This window comes from Bos indicus x Bos taurus, chromosome 10 (genome assembly GCF_003369695.1).
Source record: "Bos indicus x Bos taurus breed Angus x Brahman F1 hybrid chromosome 10, Bos_hybrid_MaternalHap_v2.0, whole genome shotgun sequence".
Taxonomy (NCBI): Eukaryota; Metazoa; Chordata; class Mammalia; order Artiodactyla; family Bovidae; genus Bos; species Bos indicus x Bos taurus.
In genome coordinates, this window is record NC_040085.1 from 72,333,820 (window position 1) to 72,357,946 (window position 24,127).

General features: G+C 39.3%; 1 protein-coding gene across 1 annotated transcript in view; it reads left to right on the forward strand.

The window, feature by feature from the left end:
• CCDC196 (coiled-coil domain containing 196) overlaps positions 1-23,003 on the forward strand; it is a 54,047-nt gene extending 31,044 nt beyond the window's left edge. Inside the window, exons 2-12 of the mRNA XM_027552883.1 lie at positions 6,207-6,298; positions 7,345-7,520; positions 9,823-9,975; positions 11,231-11,327; positions 12,621-12,671; positions 14,305-14,382; positions 14,585-14,668; positions 15,191-15,250; positions 15,618-15,759; positions 22,538-22,596; positions 22,779-23,003. Of these exons, the coding sequence (XP_027408684.1) occupies positions 6,207-6,298; positions 7,345-7,520; positions 9,823-9,975; positions 11,231-11,327; positions 12,621-12,671; positions 14,305-14,382; positions 14,585-14,668; positions 15,191-15,250; positions 15,618-15,759; positions 22,538-22,596; positions 22,779-22,898 (1,112 nt within the window). The 3' untranslated portion in view covers positions 22,899-23,003. The remainder of the gene's footprint in view (positions 1-6,206; positions 6,299-7,344; positions 7,521-9,822; positions 9,976-11,230; positions 11,328-12,620; positions 12,672-14,304; positions 14,383-14,584; positions 14,669-15,190; positions 15,251-15,617; positions 15,760-22,537; positions 22,597-22,778) is intronic.
• Positions 23,004-24,127: the final 1,124 nt, after the last annotated feature.

The window sequence follows — 24,127 nt, forward strand, 5'->3', positions numbered from 1 at the left end:
TGGGGTGCAGGGTGGGAGGGAGGCTCAACAGGGAGAGCATATATGTATAGTCATAGCCAAGTCACACTGTACAGCAGAAACCAACATAACACAGTAAAGCAATTATCCTCCAATTAAAAAATATCTTTTACAGTTCTAAAATCCTACAACTTGAAAATGTCTTAGTATAATTCCTTATACATTTGCTGTTAAAAAATACAATTTAAAAGATGATAGGCAGTGGAACTTTCCTGGTGGTCCAGTGGTTAAGAATCTGACTGCCCGCTAATGCAGGGAACATGGGTTCCATCTCTGGTCCGTGAAAATTCCACGTCATGGGGCAACTAAGCCTGCCCCACAACTACTGAGTTCGTGCACCTAAGGCCTGAGCTCCACAAGAGAAGCCACCTCAATGAGAAGCTTGTGCAGCCCAACTCGAGAGTAGCCCCCACTCACCCCAATTAGAGAAAGCCTGCGCACAACAATGAGGACCAAGCACAGTCAAAATACAAACAAATAAATTAAAAAAAAAAATGTTTTTAAGATGATAGGTAGTATGTTGTATGCTGTGCTGAGTTGCTCAGTCGTGTCTGACTCTTTGCAACCCTATGGACTGCAGCCTGTCAGGCTCGTCTGTCCACTGGGATACTCCAGGCAAGAATACTGGAGTGGGTTGCCGTGCCCTCCTCCAGGGGATCTTCCCAGGTCTCCTGCACTGTGGGCAGATTCTTTACAAAGGTAGCATAGTAGGTATTATTATTTGTGAGGGTAATGTAAATAACCCAGTAGTATGCTGCTGATAAATGCTTAACTATCTTTCTGGGAGGCATCGGGGGAGTCCTGATATGTATCATTGGCCTAGTCCCATAGTGTAAATAGTCCCATCATAGGTAATTTAAAACTACCAATTTGAAGTCACTGACGGCAGAATTGGAAAGAGATGGGCACAGTTGTCTCACCAGCCAGTGAGTTGGCTCTGGAACACCACTGACCCTGCATATATAGTATTCCAATAGACTCCATTAAACAGTAAGCAACAGGGAATCTAGCTATCAGTGACTTAAAACAACAAAAGCTTTTTTTTTCAGGTCATAAGAAGTCTGGAGGTAAGTGGGTCAAAGGATGCTTTAGCACTTCCAGCTTGTCAGGGTGCTGACTTAGTTTCTTTATAATTCTCCTGGTCTTCTACCCTGTAAAATGGCTACAGTACCTTCAAGATTTCTCTCCTTTTAGGACAGTGTCCAAAGTAAGAAAGAGGTAGAGAGTAAATATGCATTTTTTTCTCTCTCTTCTTTTATTAAAAAGGACAAATTTTACCCAGAAACCCCAACAGTCTTCCCCTTGAGTTCTGTCAGCCAGGACTGAATCACATGTCTATACTTAAACCTGTCATCAGCAAAGAGGATCTGACCAGTTGTGATCCAACCCTGGAACTGGACACAAGGCCAGAAGAGGAAGTAGCCTTGACATAGGCAAACAACTGTGCCTGCTACACACAAAAAGGTTTCAAGCTGAAAAATGTTGATGATTTCAACTATCAATTTCAATTCAGTTTGATTATTATGGAATCTGTTCAATGAGCAAGATCAAAGAATACATCTGTCTCTCTTTTACCATGATCATAGGCTCATGAGTGGCTTTATAGAGACGACAGAGGGCTTCCCAGAAGAGCCATTAATATATTCACCCCTTTTAAACATTTTTATGTTCCTAGGGCAGTATTATTTTTAAACACTAAGCCATATCATAACTTCAGTTCCAAAAAACTTTTACTTAATGAATGTGAACCTCTTAAATTAAGCTTTGTGACCATTGTAAACAGTCTTTAATGAAAGAGAAAATTTAATGAATGAGAAAATTTCAGGACTTTTATTGTCATGATGCATTAATACATAATGCACTTCATTTTCTTTTTAGTAAATGCTGTTTGGCTTACAGATAAGTTTATAATACATGTACCCAAGTAATAATACTTTATTTAAAATGATTCTGTAGTTCAGAAATAATGTTTAATTTGATGCCTCATTTTGTAACATTCAGAAAGTTTGCTATAGTGCACCCAAACTGTAATTGGAAAAGGAGTCTGATTTAGTATAGTAAACAAGTCTCTGAATAAAATTTTCTGTGCATGGAAAATAGCAGCTTATAAAGTCAGAAGATTTTCAATTTTGTCACTTAGCACTATACAGCCTTTCAAAAATACAATCCCTGCTCAGACTTTGTTTTCTTATATTTTCTAATTATCATTTATAATCCTCTAATTACTTATTTGCAAGTACAAATAAAAAAAATGCTGCAATGCAGAAGAAATGCTTAATAACAGGATAAATCATCTTATTTTTAGTATTTGATTATTGAAGCAGTATAGGTTACAAGGGTACATAATTTTGTATTTATTTTTATTTTGTAGTGTCTAAAATTATACATGGTTATTACTAAATTTTTAAAACTTCAGTAGAGAGATACTTTACGCTGTTTGGTTTTTTCAGTTGATGTAGCATATAAACCTGTATAAATAGCTAAACCAGAATCAGAGAATTCTCTGCTCAGTCTAGACTACTGAGCCTACTTGTGATTCTGACTATACAGTATGACTATATTGCCTACTAATATTACATTTTATTTATATAATACTTTTTAATGTCCCCCATAAGGCCTAATAATAAATGTCAAAAATATCTGTGGTTTTGGGGGTTTGGTTTTCATTTTATTTTGGAGAGTGTTGCCTCTGTCATTCACTCTCTGATACACTCAATCTAAACCTGTCAAATTAGGAAATGAGATCAAATTGGCATTTCATATAATTTAAGCAAAACATTGTGTAAATTACCTGGATCTAAAAGGCTATTTGAAGGTGATCATTTCAATGCAAGAAAAAGAAAAACTCGGAAAGTACAGAAAAAATTGGTTTACCTTGAGTTTAGGTTTCAAAATGGCAGCCTGCAGGCCAAATGAATCCCATAAATATGTTGTTTGATTCATACAACACTTAAAAGTAAATAAGTGACATAAAAAGTCAACCATTTTCTCTTGAAAGTCACTAAGAACTGGCCGAGTTGGATCTGCATTTCAGCTGGAGCCAAGTGGTGACTCCCATCCCCATACATACATGCAGACAAAGCCTCTGCTGCCCTCTATCCCCACTCAGTCCCCACCATGTAATAAGCTAGTCCCCCAAGTCCATCTAGTTTATCCTACTCCCCATTTTTCCAGTTGTGCACCTGAAATCCCAGTATGACTTACCACTGAGTACACACAAAATGTAACAGTAAATTTCATTAATCCATTCTGTACTTCCGTAAGGAAAGCAAGCTTCCTTTACAGATGTATACACACACAGGTGAATAAAACTAGAAAATATTTTGGCTCCAATCTATTGTAACCATATATATTTAAATTAGATACAAAAGAATAATTTTTTCTATGGTTTACATATTTATACAATGGCACCCCACTCCAGTACTCTTGCCTGGAAAATCCCATGGATGGAGGAGCCTGGTAGGCTGCAGTCCATGGGATCGCTAAGAGTTGGGCACGACTGAGTGACTTCACTTTCACTTTTCACTTTCATGCATTGGAGAAGGAAATGGCAACCCACTCCAGTGTTCTTGCCTGGAGAATCCCAGGGACGGGGGAGCCTGGTGGGCTGCCATCTATGGGGTCGCACAGAGTCGGACACGACTGAAGCAACTTAGCAGTAGCAGAGAGGATCTGAGAGGATTTAGTAATAAAAAAGAGTAAGGTCATTTAAAAAATCAGGACCAAGAAAAATATTAATTGGAAGATCATAAACAAGAAAGAGCTAGGACCCAAATGTCCAAAGGCGCAAAATTATCTCTAAGATTCTCAGTAAACCAGAGGAAAAGAAAAACAAAACTAGTTTATTGATTTATCCCTAAGGCAAACTGCATACAAATAGTTTCCTGAAGAAGCAACACTTTCTTTAGTACCTAATTCTGAGTGAAATTTGTGAGATGTGATCACCTGTGGGCAGCACTGGTGGCCAGGAGAGTAGATAAGAGACTGATGTGTTGGATAATCTTCTTTACAAATTCAGGAAGGCTTCATAACAATTTCTCAAGGCACCCCAAGTGAACGGTGAAGGTGTGACACAAAATATGACTCAGAGGAGGCAGGAAGTTCTATAGATGACCCAGAAAAAAAATGATGCAAGTAAGCAGCCTTCTGCTGATGCATTGTGATCTGAGAAGAAACCTTGAAGTGGTATTTCTCAAAGGTCAGTCAGTCCACTGATCACGTATGAAAATCACCAGGGAGTGCTTGTTAAAACTGTACTTTCTCCAGATGTACAGAGTAGGATCTCTGGGGGATGAGCCTGGAAATCTGCAGCTTTTACAAGTTCCCCAGGGGATTCTTAAATACATCAGAGTCAAGAACCACTGCCCTGGAGCAATGGTCTTCAGCCTTGTTATTTTTTACTTTTCTATTCTAAAAGAATTTTGAAACACTAGGAAACTAGGTATCATTTCACATGTTTTTAGGTTGACATCTAATCTTTTTATTGTACATTTAAGAGGTTAAAAAATACAATTTCTGATGTAATACTGACATTCCAAATAAATCTTTTATATTACTTTAAAATGTATACAATTAATTTTAAAAACCCATATGCAATAAAATCTAAATACATGAAGAAGATCTTCTTTAACAGTCTCTAAAGCTCTTCTTTAACATTTTCTCCTTTTCCTCTTTGAACGCAAATTTCCATCCCATTTCCCCCACAGAATTTTATTCAAATGCAACATATTTTATGCTTGAAGTCTCTTTTTTATCACCCTATCATTCTTCTCTGCAAAATATGTATGTACATTGAAATTTTATTTTTTATTTCTTGTCACCTTATGTTGCTAAATGTTGAAATTTCTTCAGAATTGCATTGCTGCTGCTAAGTCACTTCAGTTGTGTCCAACTCTGTGCGACCCCAGAGACGGCAGCCCACCAGGCTCCCCCGTCCCTGGGATTCTCCAGGCAAGAACACTGGAGTGGGTTGCCATTTCCTTCTCCAATGCATGAAAGTGAAAAGTGAAAGGGAAGTCACTCAGTCGTGTCTGACTCTTAGCAACCCCATGGACTGCAGCCTACCAGGCTCCTCCGTCCATGGGATTTTCCAGGCAAGAGTACTGGAGTGGGGTGCATTAGCATTATAGTTATTAGTAGTACACACTGACAAAAAAGACATTTTCATATTAATTTTTAATTACAATGAATTATGTTGGAAATGCTTCTATTAATTTGGTTGGTAGACTGTTTCCCCCCTATTTAATTTTTGTATTCATAGGTGAATATTATTTATGGCTAGAATAAAACAGACCAGCACCAATTTTATTCACACTTTTTGCTTTACATACAATGTTCCCTGAGAGAACTTGTTTATACAAATAAGCAAATAAGAATGGAAGATGTTTTGTTATAGCAGGGTCACTCAGACCTTTGAACTCTCTCTGAATTATAAGCCAAAACCCATATAGTAATTTATCATCAGAATTCATATTTAATAAAGTTAAGCTGACGATTTGATTATGTCATTCTTTAATTTTGTTGGAAGAATTGGAAACCACATGACCTGCAAAAGAATTTGTAATCTAGTCACTAATAATCATTCACTCTAACTCCAACACCAACACTGTGGTTAGTTTAAGGTCTTAGATGTTTATACACATCCACCAAAGCATACCACTGAAGTAGGATAAGTCATGGAAGATTTCAGATGGTTGAAAGGTTTTCATTTTAACAAGTGTAAAAGTGTAATTAGGAAAGAGGTGATAGGAGAAGTCATCAAGGGGCATTTTCAGGCAGATCCATTTTAATAAGTAAGTACTTATGGAAACCCAGAATCAAGCAAAATCACCTGAAAACAACCCTTGTTTTTGCGTTTCTTGAAAAATCTTTATGAACATTCACATACCTCAGTTTGAAGACCATTATACTAAGTATTTGGATATACTGAGAGAATACATTGCTTTCATAAAGACCTCAACAATAACACAGAGAATTCAAGAGTTCCAAAATTTAATCTTCCTCTTCTTAGCTACCTGGGTTCACTCCAAATGTAGGTGCACCCTAGCCTGGGACAGCTCTAGCACAGATTAAAGTGAAGCAGACCAAAAATGGTTATAACAAACAACACAGGGAGATGTGGGTGATCTTAAAAGAGCCTACAAGCTTGTGCTATTATGATTTTGCCAGCACTTCTCTCCTTACTTTAGTTAATGGAATTCTTATCATCTCCTCAGGGGTTGAAGTGGCTCTGGGTCAGAAAGGACCAGAAGGTCCTCATGTTTCTTCCCTGAGGCATTCTGTAATTTTGTTGCTACAACCAAAGCTGAGGGAGAGAGGGTAGGGGAAAAAAAAATTTTTTTTTGCTTTAATATGAAAATAATTGCCTCTCCTCTTGGAGACGTGGCTTAATTAAACTAATCTGATTTTCTACTGGTAAAACTAACATGAAAATGCTACTGCTCTGAGTTCTCTAATTATAGAGCAATCACACTTTTTCTTAACAGATACTAAAATCAAATGCTATAATGTTGGATGAGGTCATTGTGAATAGCTTGTTATAAGGCCTATTTTGAGGTGTCACATGAATTTCAGTGAATATTGTGCAGTGACAGGAAGCAACAGAAAGCTTACTGCAGGAAAAAAAAAATATGAATTTCTACTAGAATTTATCTAAAAAGTGATGAGGTTCTACAAATTATTTCCTAAGAAGTGTGTTCACTGACCATAATCTCCTGTTCTTCCATCCCCAACTCCTTAAATTCAACTCCTTGGTTTCCCCTCTTAGCTACCCCCTTTTTCATTTTTTTCCCTGCATCACCTGAATGATGATGGACCTTTTGCTGGTTACACTCAACAGCCCTCTCAGCCTCCCTACACCCTTGAACTTCTACATATCCCTTCTGCCAAGTCACAGCTCAGAATCAAACAACCATCTGCTCTCTCTACGACTGCTTCTAGTTTGCCAAGTACTGCTGGAGAAATTGTATTACTACCAATTCATGCCGTAACAGATCTGCAATTCCCAAACTGACCTTGACCCTTAGCACTACTTGGCAGTCCTTTCCCTCTTGCCTGGTTGACTTACTTTTCCACTGCTCAGGTGCTATTTCATATCGCAAGTCATTACTCTTTCAAAGTTTCCTACCATGCTCCCTCAATCAACAGATGACCTAAATGTCTACTTTAGGAAAAACTAGCATTCACCTTCTTTTCTTTCCACTTCTAATGGTCCTCTATAGCTTCACCCTCCCTGCATCTGTCCCAGAGATAATTAATAAGTTGATTTTCTTCCATTCCATACTGTTGTTTGGGTTTGGGTTGATTTGTTTGTTTGTTTGCTTTAAGCTCTTAAAGTCTGTGTATGTTATTACAAGGAATTCTTCTTGGAAGTCATATTCCAAGTTGAAGAAAGGGCGTCAGAATGTTAGGAAATTAAAGGCGCTGATTGGCTATAGAAAAGAGCACATCAGAATAGCAAGTGTTCTACTTTCAATCATTCCTGACCAAGGACAGAAAGGAAGGTGAGTTGGGATGCTGTCTGTGCATTAAATGTTTTAAAATTCTAACATAATTCTGCCAACCAAATGTTACAACATGTAATTTAAAGAGGTCATGCTTTAGTGATCAATGCCATTTTTGTCCTCTATTTGTAATACCTGCCACATCTACAATCTAAAAAGCTACTACTAATAATTAGTCCACTTTGTTCCTTCTTTTAACTGTATGGAGTTTGCTCAGACTCATTCAACCCAAACTTTTCATGGGCACTCCTAGGGCAACCAATGTGAGTTACATTATGTTGCACCTGATACGGCATTTTAATTTGGTGTCACATTACACTAGCTATCATATAAAACTTACAAGTGACACATATATGTTTTATAAAAAATATTTGTAGAGACTGCCTAAAGAGAAGTTTTTGTATAGAAAATACTTTGTATACCCTTAAAGTGTATATAGTTTGGGGAGTTTTCTCCTTCCAAAAAAGAATACAAAATGAGATACAGAGTCTTTGGAAGAGGTCTATGAAAATGAAGGACTCTGAAGCTTAAGTTTCATTAGCATAATATAAATCATCTTTTTTGTATTTGACCTCTTAGGACATAAAACAATCCCTAAATCCAAACCATCCAAAAATTCACTAAAATGTAAATACCTGACATGAGCCAGAAGCTTCACATAACTACATCTCATTCTCACAACAAACCTTTTAGTTTACAACTTTCATTTTTATAAGAGTGGAAACTGAGACAGGGAATACAGTAACTCACTCACAGTCAGTGCACTGCTCACAGTGAAGCTGAGATTCAAACCAAGATCTGACAAACTAAATCTTGTTTAATTTTCACTACATTTTCACTGCCTTTAAGGTTTCCCAAAAGACAGAAAGTCTAAGTTACTTTGGAGAATGCCCCTAGAACATCCTCGAAAAGGCTCACTTGAAATTAACAAGACAGTTCACACTTGAGAATGTCATTGAAAATATGGTCCTAAAACTGTGTTTAAAGAGCATAAAAGGGATTCCCCCAGTGGTCCAGTGGTTAGAACTCCATGCTTTCACTACATGGGCCCAAATTGAATCCCTGGTTAGGGTACTAAGATCCCACAAGCCAAGGCCACACACACACACACACACACAAGAACATAAAGAAACAAAACAAATGTATAACTCTTAAGAGTTATCCTCTGATCACTACGTGAATAGAAGAAAATGGAAGATCTTAAGGAAAAGGCAACCCACTCCAGTGTTCTTGCCTGGAGAATCCCAGGGACGGGGGAGCCTGGTGGGCTGCTGTCTATGGGGTCGCACAGAGTAGGACACGACTGAAGTGACTTAGCAGCAGCAGGGGCTAAGAGAAATGTGAATCTAGTAGGGCGAGGAAAGTGGAAGCAAATTCAGAATCTGAAAGGAAGTCTAGAATTACAGCCTCTCGGGAAGGAATTTGGCCATGGGGTGATCTTTTACTTGAGCTTGTACAAACTATATCCTCTTGTAACATGTCTAGTATAATTCTACCTTGCCATTGTGATATATCACATTTTAAAGATAAGAAAGTAATGACAATTGGCTCATGTATTACATTGCTCAATATTGTACCCATACTTTGCCTTTGCCAGTTTGGCCTCTATTTTTTTAGATGTATGCTAGAGATATGCCCTTCTCCTCTGAAGACTCCCGAAGGTAGATGCTCTGTCTTTATCTTTTCCTCACTCACAGAATCCAGTCAGTACTGTGCCCTACAGATAGCCGGCACTCTATTCCCTGGAGGTAAATTGCCATGGAAGATGGTGTTGATGTTATTTTTGACAAGCCATCATTCTCTAACACAGTAGGAATTCCATAATATAGATGTTTTATGATACTGTCCTATTCAGTCAAAGACTTCAGAATAAAACTGTTAGCATTGGCTAAAGCTAGGCAAGAACTGATCAGATGTCGTTAGTAGTATTTTCAGTCAACGATCTGTCACTGATGTTCAAGTTACTTAAAAGACCTGTTTAATCTGTGGTCTTAGCGCCATTGTGACCTCAACCTGTAGCTAAAATCAGTCCAGTGCAACAGGAGTTTCAAGAACAGCAGCACAAAAACGATGACTTAACTGAACAGAACAAGAAGGCACATATTTTCAAGACAATCTTTTTTATTCTTGGAGAAGTTTTCCTTCAAGATGACAAGTGCTTCAAACTCTCCAGAATCTTACTTATCTTCCAAAACAAGGTAAGTCTATGATGGAAGATGCTGAGTGGTAACTATCCAGGAGAGAGAAGAGGGTCTCTGTGATTAGTCCAGGATAAGGGAAAATGTAGTGTTTTTTCCCACAGAAGTTCTAAATTAGATGACAACTACTTGAAGGAGTTAAATGAGGACTTAAAACTGAGGAAGCAGGAACTGCTAGAGATACTAAAACCTCTAGAAGACAAGAACAACCTGTTGTTCCAGAAGTTGATGTCTAACTTGGAGGAAAAACAAAGAAGGTATGTGTTCCCTTTTCAGGATTTCCTAGAAGGGGAAAGGCAGGAGAACTGGATTTAGTGATGATTATTTACATTTTTAAAAAGGTTTAGTAGCTATAGTAGATTAACAAGAAAGTAACCACAAAATCAGAGTGGCAAGGAATCCTTTTTTCTTTTAGTAGAATTAAATATGACTCAGGTCATCTCACAGGGCTACAGTTACATTTCTTCCCAAGGAAAAGATAAGAGGCTTCAGTATCCTCCGTGTATTAGGGTCACACAGACAGCTGCCCATTCATGTTTGTGGAATCACCTTAGGAGGCATGACTGTTCTTCACATGCCAAGCAGGGGAATGGCAAATCGTTTCTGAGCATCAAACTCCTCTGGATTAGGGTCTGGCCTTACTCTTAATAAATGCACTAGGCAATCAAGGTCTTAACTCACTTACTGTTCTTGGAATCTACCAACTTTCTTTTTCCTTCCTAGTCCTAGGGAATCTCACTTTAATGTGTCTACCTTAGCAAAAACACCTCATGGAGCTTGGACTTTTGGAAAGCAAAAGTCAGGCAGAAAGCTGTGAGAACAAAAGCCAGGCAGAAAATTGTGGTCAATCAACAGCTTCTTCCAACCCAGAAACTTAGCCCTCTCAGGGCAAGGGAACACAAAGGCTTGCTTCTCCACTTATAATTAGAGAGGGGAAAGTACAAAGAGGGAAAAGTACAAAGAATATAAGCACAAGTTAATTAATGCCTTTGAAGAATATCCTCTCTTATAGTCATAGACTTGATATTTATCAAAAACTTTTTGATGGCTTGATTCTCTAGAGGCTACCATAAGGATATAAGTGGGTTCCCCAGTTAATTCCAGTGTTTTTATATAGAGAAGCAAAGCAGGGGAGAAGACAGGGAATGATTCTGAGATTTATCCTTAAGTTTCTCAACCTCCTTCTTCACAGAGGTGAAAAATGCCCCCTTTCTACTCCAAAAGTCATACAGCAAAACCTCATCTTAAAGGGTCAAGAGGAGTTTCACTAGCTCTTGGAGACCTAACTTTTGAGTGTTTTAGGGCACAGAATTCACTCCAGAGCACATACCTAAGGTAAATGTCAATTAGGAATGAAATTGGAGAACTTTTATGTCCAGAAAGACTTCCACAGCTCCTATGATTTCAGCCCCAATCTCCCTCTCATGGTAGAATAGTTTCTGGCTGGTCATGGAATATTAGTATTTCTCTTTAGGAAGTATTATGTTTATGCTATCTCTTTCTTCTTTCTAGTCTACAGATCATGAGGCAGATCATGGCAGGGAAGGGGAATGATGACTCCTCAGTCATTGAGCTCGTTAAGGAAGCAGAAGAGATGAAGCAGAATCTGGTAAGAGGTTGGTGGGCACTCTAGGGGATGGCCTTCTGAACAGGGCTCTCAGTTCCACAGCTTCAGACAGAGTGCTCATCTGTAGCATTGGTGTTCCAACACCCATAGGTCCTTGATCTAGGAAGTCCTGGTTGAACCAAAGGGAGTCAGATGAAACATTGGAAAGAATAAGGACTGCCGCTGCTGCTAAGTCGTTTCAGTCATGTCCGACTCTGTGCGACCCCATAGATGACAGCCCACCAGGCTCCCCCATCCCTGGGATTCTCCAGGCAAGAACACTGGAGTGGGTTGCCATTTCCTTCTCCAATGCATGAAAGGAAAAGTGAAAGTGAAGTCGCTCAGTTGTGCCCTACTCTTAGCAACCCCATGGACTGCAGCCTACCAGGCTCCTCCGTCCGTGGGATTTTCCAGGCAAGAGTACTGGAGTGGGGTGCCATTGCCTTCTCCAAGAATAAGGACTAGCTAGTAAAAATTCTATTTCTTTGACTTTTAGAAAAACTTTCCATCTAAAGATTAATGAGTAGAAGCACTTTCAGTTCAGTTCAGTTCAGTTCAGTCACTCAGTCGTGTCGGACTCTTTGTGACCTCCATGAATCACAGCACAGCCAGCCCTCCCTGTCCATCACCAACTCCCAGAGTTTACCCAAACTCATGTCCATCAAGTCGGTAATGCCATCCAGCCATCTCATCCTCTGTTGTCCCCTTTTCCTCCTGCCCCCAATCCTTCCCAGCATCAGGTCTTTTCCAATGAAAAGCACATTGCTGCTGCTGCTGCTAAGTCGCTTCAGTCGTGTCCGACTCTGTGCAACCCCATAGACGTCAGCCCATGGGTGACGGGCAATGGGGTGCCATTGCCTTCTCTGGAGAAGCACATTAACTCCTCACATTTCAAAATAAATAGAACATACCAAAGTAAAAGGGAAGAGTGTGAGAGATTCTTTAAGATTTTTAAAAATCAACAATGAAGGATCTTAAAAATGAGAAATTAAGGGTCTGAGTCCCAGAGAAGCTGTCATATGATCAGGAAATGTGAAGTAGTGCAAGAGTGAGGAACTCATTACTATATTATTATACCACAATTACCGTAATTAAAGTTATTATTCCAAATTGTTATTATTTTTTATCATCATCATCAATCTCATCTCTCATGTTCCTGGGTTTGAGGCGAGGCTCATTTATTGCCTTCCTCTGTGGTTTATTATGCCGCTGCCCCCTGTTCACCCCATTAGTAATTTCTTCTAACTTTAATAAGACAAACAAATTTGTGTTTGTTTGGATTTTCCCCTCCAACAGGAAAGGAAAAACAAGATGCTTCGGAAGGAAATGGAGATGCTGTGGAACAAGGTATGTGTGTGTGCCTCTAAGGATCTCTTGGAAAAAGAGAAAATTCCCTTTTTTCTGGTTCACATCCTCACTTTTTCATGTCTCTGTTTCCACACATGCCTTATTCCAATTCATTCTTTAACCTTTATTTTTAAAACTATTACATCATGTCGCTCTTCTTATGAAAACCGTTTACAGTTATTCCTTATTATGGCATAGGCTGCCTCCTGCCATCTTTCTAGTCTCCTCTGAGAGAAGTGCCCCTCTCCCACACTGGCCTCCACATGTCAAGACCTTTCCCTGCTCAAAACTTTTGCCTTTGCTTTATCCCTGGGCTGTAATGCTGTTTTCTTATAGCTGATTCGTTCTCATCCTCCAGGTCTCTGCTTAACGTTACCTCCTCAGGGAAGCCCTCCTTATTTACTCCATCTGAAAAAGGGCATCACCCCACCCCTTACTTTCTATTATACAATTCTGTTCATGTCTTCCATAGCACTTTTTATAAGTCCATTATTATTTTTGTGTGTTATTATTATTTTATTTGCTTGTCTCCCTGCCTGCTCGGAAATACATGCTTCTCCACTATCTTGATTGCTTTGTTCTTCTTGGAATCCCTAGCATTGTAGCACAATGCTTGGCACGTAGTAGATGATCAACATATGGAAGTTGAATGAATAAATACCTAGTTCTAGTTCCCCTACAACTTTGCAACAATCAAGGCATGGTTTAATATAAAAATGTTATGGCCTTTTGATGGGAAACCAAGCAGGGATAGAAATCCCTTCATGCACTTAGCCTTTGGGATTCAAGAGCTTTTTCACATATTATGAGACGGAATAGCAGATTGTCTTGTGCTATACACAGGTGTGAGTGTGTCTCTGACAGCTTTTCCCATCTCACCTCTCCACAAATAACTGGAATACTATCAAGGCCTGTATCTTGTACTGAGATCTGCTCTTAGTGCTTAGTGGGAGCTACACATCAGTTCTATGAATTATGAGAGATTTTAGTTCCTGAGTTCTTGAATCCTAGTGACAAGAAATATGCCAGCACTCTTCCTCTGTCAAAATCCAGTTTCTCCAGAGCTCCCGAAAGACTTTGTGTAAGGGATGTCCATATACCCAAGCTTACCCTACTGATATTTTTAGGCAGTGAGAAATGGGGAGACAAGATCATCTGCCTAATGGTTAAGAACACAGATTTAAGGAGTCCAAGAGATCTGGTTCGAGTTCCAGCTTCATACTTCCCTACTCGAGTGACCCTAAACAAATGTCTTAACCTCCCTAAGTCTTGGTTTTCTGATCCATAAAGTAGATCAGAGATAAAAACAGCCATGTTAGGATTAAATGAGAATGTTTGTAATGCAATAGTATAAATAAGTAAAGGAGTAATTAGCTTACTATAGTGATTGGCATATGATAAAGGTTCAGTTAATAGTTTTTATTATTATAAAGTACACTCAAGAGACCAGATAGAAAGGCTCACTTCATTCTGAACCTCCTTTGGTAGTACACTTTTCATGTCAGACCCTGAGAGGTTGCTAAGTGGCAGTAATAAACCAGTTTTGCTGGCTTTCCAGTTGACCCATACTGGCTTTCCACTTCCCTCCCAAAGTCCCACTAATTTAAATGTTTACCAAAATGCCTCTCTACAGACATTCAACACGGAAGAATTCAGTGATGAAGAAAAAGTACTGCAAATAAAGAACAAAACAGACTTACAGGATGGAAAGGCAAGTGGACAGCATAGTACTTAGAATGTCAGAGTTGTTGATGCTACACAGATGGAAACAGCCTGTTGACAATCCAGGCTAATTTGGGTAGATAGACAGGTAGGAGCTGGGCCTTAAGGGTATATTGGATTTACTGTTGGCTGAGACATTATATTTCTTTCCTGGGACCTCCTAGTCCTTTAGCTCTCTTTTTTCCTCCCAGGCTCCCAAAACCCCCTCATCGTCTAGGAAGACCAAGAATGAACTGGAGATATTGTGGGCAGAGAAAGGGAAGGAAATAAGGAAGGTAGTATGATCTTTCTGGAAGTAGTGACTTTTAGAGCTGAGAGATTAGAAATCTTTAATGTAGCAATAGTCTGCCTAAACTATGGTGTGCTCCTGAACAGATACAAAATTTTATGGGAGATCTGGTTCCTTTGGGATGCTACATTTGAGTCAGAGTGGCATTGCAAGTTTCTTGTAAATTATAATAGCTAGGGCAAAGTAGGAAAAGCTATGCCAATAATGACAAATTTGAAATAGCTATGTGATGTCAAAATACTTGTTAATTTGTTTTGGAATGTGTATTTAGAGATATCATGCTTCTCGCGACCATTCATTGATATAAAAGGATCCTATTCATTTAGCTTTCAGCTTTCAGAGAGTAGGTTTTACAGGTGGGGCCAATTAAGAGGACTAATGCAGTTGAAACCAATATATTAGTGAATCTACGACACCATAATTTTGCTATAAAGTCTTTGCAGCATACTGAGAGAACTGATTTCTGATCTCAATTTACTTTGTCACCAGAGGCTCTTTCTCCCACCAGGAAAAGAAACAGAGGAAAATGGAATGGGTCAGGTATCAGGAACAAGCCAACATCATTCAGGTACAAAGTCTTCCAAGGCTGGACATGGGGTACAGTTCCATCTATGCAATATAGAAGCTTTTAGTTACTTAATGTTAAACCTGATCCGCTCATCTGGATTACCAGCTGTCATGCTAAAAGAAATGTTTTGTGGGAAGATGGTTGGAGAGATCTATCTCCAGCTCCACCTTGGGTATAGCACTTTTCCCCTACGGTCTTGATTTTGTTCCATTTGAAATGGGAAAAGAATCACAAATACTTTCTCCCCATGTTTACAGACTGAGCGTGATAGGATCATTTTAAGACTTATGAGTAAAAAGGATTCAGGTAGTAGTGGGTTTAGAGAACAACTCTATATGAGTATTCTTGAAAAAATGTTCTCTTGTAGAATGACTTTAATGGCAAAGTGATTGAGCTGAGAATCGAAGCCTTGAAGAACTACCAGAAGGCCAATGATCTGAAGTTATCTCTGTACATACAGCAGAATTTTGAGCCAAAGCAAGAATTTTTGAATCTTCCCAGATCCCAAGGTAAGTACAGTATCATAGGTGCATAATTTGAGGTTTGTTTTGTTTTCCACTGGAGAGTCCATTACTTATAAAGTGATATCACAATGCCGGGCACACAGTAAGTCAGTCGGCAGTGTTTTAATAAAGATTATCACTATCATCATCATTATTATTACACTGAAGCTCTTATATCAACATAAAGATTCTGCTGGAGGAAATAAAATTTTCCTTTGTAAAGACTAAGTCATACATTGTATACTTAGCACATGTAGAAGATACAGAATTGACACCTGAAAAAATATTAGTTTTCTCCTCCCCGCCTCTCCTTTCCTAGGAATTAGAGTAGTTTAATCTCACAAACCTTATTGGAATAGACTCTGCTACTTCAGAATGGAAGACCAAAGAGACATCGGACAATGGTTGTGAGTTTCACCAATGCAGATATTCCTCTGGCAGTTTCAGCATTTCCCCACCCCAAAGGATTTATGACATTGTTAGACGAAATCATATAGCTTACTATAAGAAAATGAAGAAGTGGGACTTCCCAGAAAGCCTACAGGTTTAGACTTCACTGTCCTGATGCAGGCTGTGCAGATTCAATCCCTGGTGGGGAAGCCAAGGATTTGGCCACAAGGATTTTGGTCCTTGTGACCAAAATCCCAAAACATAAAACAGAAGCAGTATTGTAACAAATTCAATAAAGACTTTTAAAATGGTCCACATTAAAAAAAAAATCTTTCCAAAAAAATGAAGGAATGGTCTCTGAGGGGCAGGAAGAAAGGATGCTTAAATTTTCATGGATCTATGAATCTGTGTAATTTTTTAAAAAGAGACATGCAATAAAAAAATCATGGCTAAGGGATGCCAATGTTTTAACAATATTAATGTGTATGTCTCTAATTTCTTCTCAATCTTATTCCCTAATGACTTGAATAGGTTATAAAATCATTTATAGCACAAAGATTAAATAAATGACTAAATCAAGGCAAACTAAAAATAAGTTGAAGCCAGGTAAATACATGAAAATGTGTAATGAAATACACAGTTGGTACAGGTAGGCTTCAAACTTGATTCTGAATTTCCCAGAAAAGGAAACATGGATTTATGGTGTCCATAAAATAAAAATAAACCAACCCCTCAGAAAAAATACAGCTTTTACTTTTACTGAAATGAGAGAAACTTCTCCTCCAATCCTCATCATGGGGAGAGGACACTCTAATATGTGTCACGTTAACGAACATCCTCAACAATATTTCTAAGGTAAATTCAGAATCTCAATTTCTAAGACTGGTTCTTATCTACTCCTTGGCACAGTGTGATAAGAGATTGTTGATTTGAATTTTTTTGTAAGTGATGGGTCAGTTCACGAGGATTTGGTCCATGCCCATAGCACTCTGTTGAACTGAACTGATCCATATTTAAAAGTTAGAAAATCTAGAGACTGGAGGAATCTACCTGTCTTTCAGCCCGTGTTCCATCCATATTTTTCTTTTAACTTTTGTTTTGATAAGAATTGGAAAGCAGAAAGCTTGAGGTTTTCCTCTCCAATAAGAATCTGGAATACAACCAGAAGCAGTATAAAGTCATTAAAATGTGAATTAAAAAGATAGAGGAGGGGGAGGGTGATGAGGGTGAGAGATCCATGTCTTATTTCATTTAAAATTAGCTGAAAGTCATCTCAAGTGATCCATAGAGTAAGGAGCCAAAAATCCTTTCATTCTGGATTCAAATCAAGTCAATAGTCAATAAATAGTGAAGGGTTCCATTCAACATGATCACCTCAGAAGATTTTTTCCCCCCTTGCTTTCAGAACCCTGAATCTTTGAACTCTGAACTAGAACAGCCCAGAGATCAACATCTCCTTTTCTCTTCTCTCCTCTTAAGCTTCTGGAGTACTAAGTGATAGGGCCCTAAACTGTTCAATTACCACAAGTGCATGTAGCCCCAGGTATGTGTAAATGTGTTACCCATTTCTTGTGTGTTATTGATTTATGGATTGCACATGCATGGGATACTGATTGCAGGCCAGTTTTATTTTCTAAAACACATGCATAGAAAAGCTTTGAGTTTGTTTGAGACCAAGTGGATCTGAAATCTAAGTCCTAAATTTTGGTTATATTGATCTACTTATAGCCTAGTGTTTAATTAATGAAAAGAAAACAAAAGAAATACTAATTTTCTTCAATGAGGGATTTTTAAAGTAATTATATTAAGATATGATTACCAACCTGGAGAGGGAAATGGCAGCCCACTCAGGTATTCTTACCTGGGAAAGCCCATGGTAAGAGGAGCCTGGCAGATTAGGATCCATGGGGTCACAAAAGTCAGACACAACTTAGGAACTAAGCCACCATCACCATGATTACCAACAGTGATATGATAGGGAGGTGGTTTGGTGGGTGCTCAGTGTTTCCCAACTTCTGTCACTTGAACTATTTTTTATTGTTTATTCAGTATTTTTATTGTTTATTCAGTATTTTTCTGTTTACATTCACTTCAACTTCTTAAATACCTTCCTTGAAAATAAAATTGTATTGCTGTTTTACATGAAAAAAAAGCCTATAGTTTTCTATAATAAAAAGTAAACATCATAAGTGAAAGTGAAGTTGCTCAGTCGTGTCCGACTCTTTGCGACCCCATGGACTGTAACCTACTAGGCTCCTCAGTCCGTGGAATTTTGCAGGCAAGAGTACTGGAGTGGGGTGCCATTTCCTTCTGCAGGGGATCTTCCCAACCCAGGGATGGAACCCGGGTCTCCTGCACTGCAGGCAGACGCCTTACCGTCTGAGTCACCAGGGAAGCCCAAACATCATAAGTATACAGAAAATAAAATTTTAGTATTCTAACAAGATACTGAAGCCTAAGGCCTCTTTTATCTTTATTAGGAAGTGAGATTGGAGAAGGCAATGGCACCCCACTCCAGTACTCTCGCCTAGAAAATCCCATGGACAGTGGAGCCTGGTAGGCTGCAGTCCATGGGATGGCTGAGTCGCACACGACTAAGCGACTTCACTTTCACTTTTCACTTTCATGCATTGGAGAAGGCAATGGCAACCCACTCCAGTGTTCTTGCCTGGAGAATCCTAGGGACGGGGGACCCTGGTGGGCTGCAGTCTATGGGGTCGCACAGAGTCGGACACGACTGAAGCGACTTAGCAGCTGCAGCAGCAGCAGCAGCAGGAAGTGAGATTCAGTTCAGTTCAGTCGCTCAGTCGCGTCCAACTCTTTTCGACCTCCATGAATCACAGCACACCAGGCCTCCCTGTCCATCATCAACTCCGGGAGTTCACTCACACTCACTTCCATCGAGTCAGTGATGCCATCCAGCCATCTCATCCTCTGTTGTCCCCTTCTCCTCCTGCCCCCAATCCCTCCCAGCATCAGAGTCTTTTCCAATGAGTCAACTCTACGCATCAGGTGGCCAAAGTACTGGAGCTTTAGCTTTAGCAAGATGAAAACAGTTTTAAAGAAAACCACCAGATTGAAACTTTTCTTCTTGATGCCATCAGGGTTTCAACTTTGAAAGAATCGTCAAGGGGGTAGTTATCTCACTATGATTTATAATATTTAATGCTGTGTTCCAGCACCTCCTAAATTTATTGCAGTTGCCTCATAAAATCATCTCATCATCAGATTTTGGGAAATAGTAATTTAATGGGTAAAAGCACTGGATTTGAATTCAGATACATGACTTACAGGCCTTACTCTTAGGCTCACCAGTGATATGACCTGGACCAGTCATTTTGTTTCAGTGTTTTTCTTTATCTAAAACAACCATAACACAGTATAGAGCAAGTTGAAAACATATAGTTTGTGTAATCCTCATGATGACTCTTTGAGGTAGGCATTATAGAACAAGAAGCTGGTTCAGAGAAGCCAGGTTTCTGACTCCATATCCAAAGCTCACCTCCTAAAATATTCTGTAATTGACAGTGTTCCAGTATATAATTTCTTATGACTCTTCCAGCTCTAAAGTCTGTGATTTGGATCCAGGCCAATCACCTGTTTGATATATAATCCTCCCAATAAAGAATCATACCCATAACATTCCTTTTTTCAGTAACAACAGAAATGCTAGTTTCAAGAGGTTGACAGATTTGTAATTCTACAATTATCCCAGTAGGTGGCACCAATCACATCCAGGCCTCTAGCCCATAAACGGTGGTAATTCAGGAAACTTTAGGGAGCCATTGGTCTTCTATGGCCCTTAGACAAAATGTACTACCCCTAAATATCAAATGAAAACATTTAAAAATCTGTTAGTGTTTCCCACCATGCTTCATGACACTGGGGTGTATTACTGGCAGCCTTGATTATACCATATTAAATTCAGTATTCTGCTGCAACATCCGTAACTATCATTTCACTCTGTAAACTACAGGGGCCTCCATTCCAAAAACGTCCACTGTCCACTTCCTCCACAATCACTGTCTAATTCTGTTTTTATTTTCTATCACAGATAAATCAGGTGATTAGGACAAGGAATTTAACAAGTCAGGCAATTGCACAAGGTGGTGCTTTTCTTGAAGTACTTAAAAGTGTTCCTGGATAATGTTCCTTTTCCTCTAGTTTCAAAAGAACTGAATGTCACAAACCTGTGGTAAAGAATGGATGGAATGTAATTTTGGACACACCTTCCAGCAAATCAGGGTACAGGCCCTTCTGTTACAAGCATTTCCAAGCAGAGGGAGGGTTTTATTTTCCCCCACTGCTCCTGGCCAAGAATTCCTCCTCCCACATCAATTGTCCTGTGTGCTGGTTGGCTGCGTCACAGTGGTGTGATCGACTTGGTTGGCAAAATACAATCCTCTGTTAATACTGACTTTGTTACACTTCAAGCAACCCCTCTTTGCAAATTCCCTTGAGGCCCAGGTTGCAGCATTAGCGTTGTCAGTCTCATCTGCTTAGCATACTGCATCTCCTAGTCTTACAGAAGAGAAAAGCATTTTATAGCCTGGGTGAAGTTTTACCTTTTGGTCTCACCAGAGACGAGTCACATTTGAAGGGTTTTACTTCCAGACCAGTTGTAAAAAGACAGTTTGACCCAGAGTATACGGCAGCCCTGCCCGGGTTTCTGTAGAGTCAAGAGAGCAGTTCTTGGCCTTTGGCAGTCACCCATCTTAAGAGAGCTCAGGCATGTAGCCATCTTTAAATTCAGCTGAGTTTCCCATCACACCTGCTGGTGATCAAAAAAGAGGTTTAACAGAACTGGCGATAAACCACTTGATTCTGACACCCTTGCTTTTCTCTCCTCCCCTACCCCGTCCCCTAGCTCCCTCCCCAACTTTTCACATTTCCTTGAGGTATTTTAAGAAAGAAGTTTGCATGTGAATATTTTGCTCCACTTATAAATTCAGATGAAAGCCCAGTGCGGTGGGAAATGAATACTCTTGAGACTTTATTTATTCTATAACTCCCTCTGTTCTGAAAGCAAGTCTTTCTCCCCAGCTTTAACCTTTACTTCACTTTAGCATTACTCTTCCTGATGGCCAAAATACACTCCCGGAGGTGCTGCTGAAAGGAAAATAGTAGTGTTAAGCTAAAATTCTAAAAGGCAGAGGCGGAAACCCACAGCTAGCTCAAACCTGGGTCCTTGATAAATAGCATTGCTCTCAAATACAGGTTTTTTAAAGCTTTGCTGCAACTTGAGCCTTTTCAATGTCAGCGTTAGGTTCATGGTATTAGTAGGTCATGAAGTTAATTTCTAAACTAGGTCATTCTTTCACTTCTTATAAAACCCCATAGAAGTCCAGGGGAGAATAGAAGTCATCTTTCCTAAACATAAATTTTGAAGGTTGAAAAAAATGTAAGCTGTACCTTTATTAATATTATTATTTCTTCAATGAATGACAATAGATTGTAAACTTTTTTTGCATCACACACTCAGGAGAACAACAGGTTGTCTAGAATAGGGTTGTCATATTTAGCTAATAGAAAGAAGATGCCCAGTTAAGTGTAAACTGCAGATAAACAATACCTTTTAATTTAAATATGTTCTGAGTGTTGCATGGGACATACTTATACTAAAAATTATTTGGTGTTTATCGAAATTTACATTTAACTGGGTATCCTGTATTTTAGTCTGGCAACCCTCACCTAGGACAGACTCACCACTGAGCCTGTTTAGCACCCCGCAATTCTCCCTTTTTCCCCTTTTCATTGTCTCCTGTGTCCGTTTCTTTCCGTCTGGGCCTGTCTTTTTTTCTGCCTCCTCTTTCTCATCCCCACCCCCACCTTTATCTTTTGTTTGTTCTCTGCTGTCCACCGTTGGCCATTTTTGAGGAATATGTATCTGGGTTATCAGAGGGTACACAGATATGTATGTGAGTTATCATCTCATTTCTTTATTTAAAGGGGGGTTTGGAGGAGATGGATACATGTATATGTAAGAGTGAGTCCCTTCACTGTTCGCCTGAAATTACCACAGCATTGTTAATCGACTATACCCCAATACAAAATAAAAAGTTAAAAAAAAAAAAGTTGTATTGGAAGTATCCTTTTTAGGCTCTCAAAATAAAATTGTTTTTATTTGATGTAATCCTCAAATGATTTTTTTCCCTGTGGAACGTGAGCTTTCAAGAGAAAAAAAAAAAAAGATTTGCCACTTCTACTTTAAAAATATTGCTTGATGAAGTTATTTTCTAAAACATCAATTAAAAAATCCGTATCAACGTTAATACCAGAGTCAGTCCTACAATGATATGATACTGGGCTGAATGCTAACAGACTTGCAACTAAAAATAAAACTAGGGTTTTTTTACTCAAAGAAAGCTCTCATTTTCCTAATTTTCCCCATCAGGTACCTTGGACACTACAACTATGAGCAGAGCAACTACCTGCAAAAATGAATCTAATGAGGTGAGAATTACTTTGGTTTTTGAGTCATTTTAAAGGCTTGAATAGACAGTAGGTATAGAATTTTGGAATGCATTTGTTAATGTACATTTTAATTTAATATTTGCATGGGATTTGCAAAGTGAGTGCCAGGAAACTTGGGGTTTTAGCTGTCTTTTTTTTTCTTCTGTTTTTTCCTGTCTTAGAGAATTCTGGGATCAAAGACCTCCACAGAACAACAAAGAGCTAAAGGAAGTCAGTTTGATGATGCAAGAGGGAGGCTCTTTTTTCTGAGGTCAAGGCCAGATGAAGTGCTGAAGGATTAGAAGGCTTTCACTCCATTTGCTTTGGATAGATTTAAAGACTAGGCACAGCCATTTGTGTTAATTAAAATCTTTCCAACCTTTGTTTTAGTGCTGTTTTCACTCTCTTTCTCCTCCGAAATGGGTGGAAATGCTAGTTAGGTGCTTGGCCTTATGCATGTCAGAAATTTAGTCATTTAGAATAAGCAGCCTCTGATTATTTTGATAGCTTTTGATTTTTGAAATGACTAGATTCAAACCACATTGTATGTTGTTAACAAGTCCATAAAAAGCTGCTGCTCTCCACCTCTCAGGGCTTCCTCTGGTGCCTCAGGGGCAAAGAATCTGCTTGCCAATGCAGAAGACACAGGTTTGATTCCTGGGTCGGCAAGATCCTCTGGAGAAGGAAATAAAGCCCAGTCCAGTATTCTTGCCTGAGAAATCCCATGGACAGAGGAGCCTGGTGGGCACAAAAGAATCGGACAAGATTTAGTAACTAAACAGGGACAACTCCGCCTCTGAAGTGTTTAATTTTGGGCAGATCCTCCACTGACAAATGAGCGAAAGTGGTTACAAACTGAAGAAATAATATTCCATAGACTCCTCTTACTCTCTCACCCATTACATCCATTTGCCCTGTTGATACTGCTTCCTAGCAACCTAGTCCTTGAATACCTTCTACCTTCCTGGTACCACTGTTTTTGTTCAGGTTCTTTTTCCTGCCTGGATTACCAGAGCCTCTTAATTGGTTTCCTTGCTTGGTTTCCAACCCTTCTAATTAACCTTCCAGGGCACCACCAAAACTATCTTTTCTAAAAGAAACATGAGATCATGTGACTTTCCTACTGATTTCCCCTTGCTGCTGCTGCTGCTGCTGCTAAGTCACTTCAGTTGTGTCCGACTCTGTGCGACCCCATAGACGGCAGCCCACCAGGCTCCCCTGTCCCTGGGATTCTCCAGGCAAGAACACTGGAGTGGGTTGCCATTTCCTTCTCCAAAGCATGAGAGTGAAAAGTGAAAGTGAAGTCACTCAGTCGTGTCCGACTCTTAGCGACCCCATGGACTGCAGCCCACTAGGCTCCTCCATCCATGGGATTTTCCAGGCAAGAGTACTGGAATGGGGTGCCATTGCCTTCTCCGGATTTCCCCTTGACATTAGTGTAAAGTTCAAAACTCCCTCACAAACCACACAATGATCTACCTTCTACCTACATCCCCAGCCTCGTCTTCTACTGTAACCCTCTGCCCTGATA